Genomic DNA, 420 nt, shown 5'->3' with positions numbered 1-420 from the left:
TTAAAATTGGTTTATCTTAAGCATTTTCAACGGGCTAAGCAGCCTATAAGCACCACCATAACCGTCGTTGATGCTCGAATTTAGACGACGAGAAGGACTGCAAAGCATCAACGAACCATAACCCTTAACAAACCCACAATTAGGAGTACTAATTTCCTCACTGCTCTCCATCTCAGCCAACACATTATAAAACAAATCCACATCACAAGGAAGCAAAATCGGACCGTCGCAGTTGTAACCGTATTCCATTTCGGCATCATCCAGCAGCATCTTAAACAACGGATGATTTGCAAACTCCGTCTTCACCACAAACCGTTGTCTTTGCGGTCCAACGTAGACTGAAAAACACCCGTCCGGAGCTACCTGGCCTTTGCTCTTCCTAGTAGTGGAACTGCAGTGGCATGACTTGCTCTTAGTCAT

At 44.8% G+C, this 420-nt stretch overlaps 1 protein-coding gene across 1 annotated transcript; it reads right to left on the bottom strand.

Annotated features, from left to right (window-relative positions):
* LOC103964074 (auxin-responsive protein SAUR72) lies at nucleotides 1-420 on the bottom strand. The gene has a single exon (XM_009376964.2). The coding sequence runs from the start codon at nucleotides 418-420 to the stop codon at nucleotides 1-3; it is 420 nt and encodes a 139-aa protein (XP_009375239.2).

The sequence above is a fragment of a genome, unplaced genomic scaffold, assembly GCF_019419815.1.
Source record: "Pyrus x bretschneideri cultivar Hongxiangsu unplaced genomic scaffold, Pyrus_bretschneideri_v1 Contig3, whole genome shotgun sequence".
NCBI lineage: Eukaryota > Viridiplantae > Streptophyta > Magnoliopsida > Rosales > Rosaceae > Pyrus > Pyrus x bretschneideri.
Note: the sequence above shows the minus strand (reverse complement) of the source record. Positions and strands in the feature narration are given on the sequence as shown.

Bases quoted from the DNA above. Each gene is read 5' to 3' on its own strand.
- LOC103964074 (XM_009376964.2), bottom strand. From the start codon at position 420: ATGACTAAGAGCAAGTCATGCCACTGCAGTTCCACTACTAGGAAGAGC.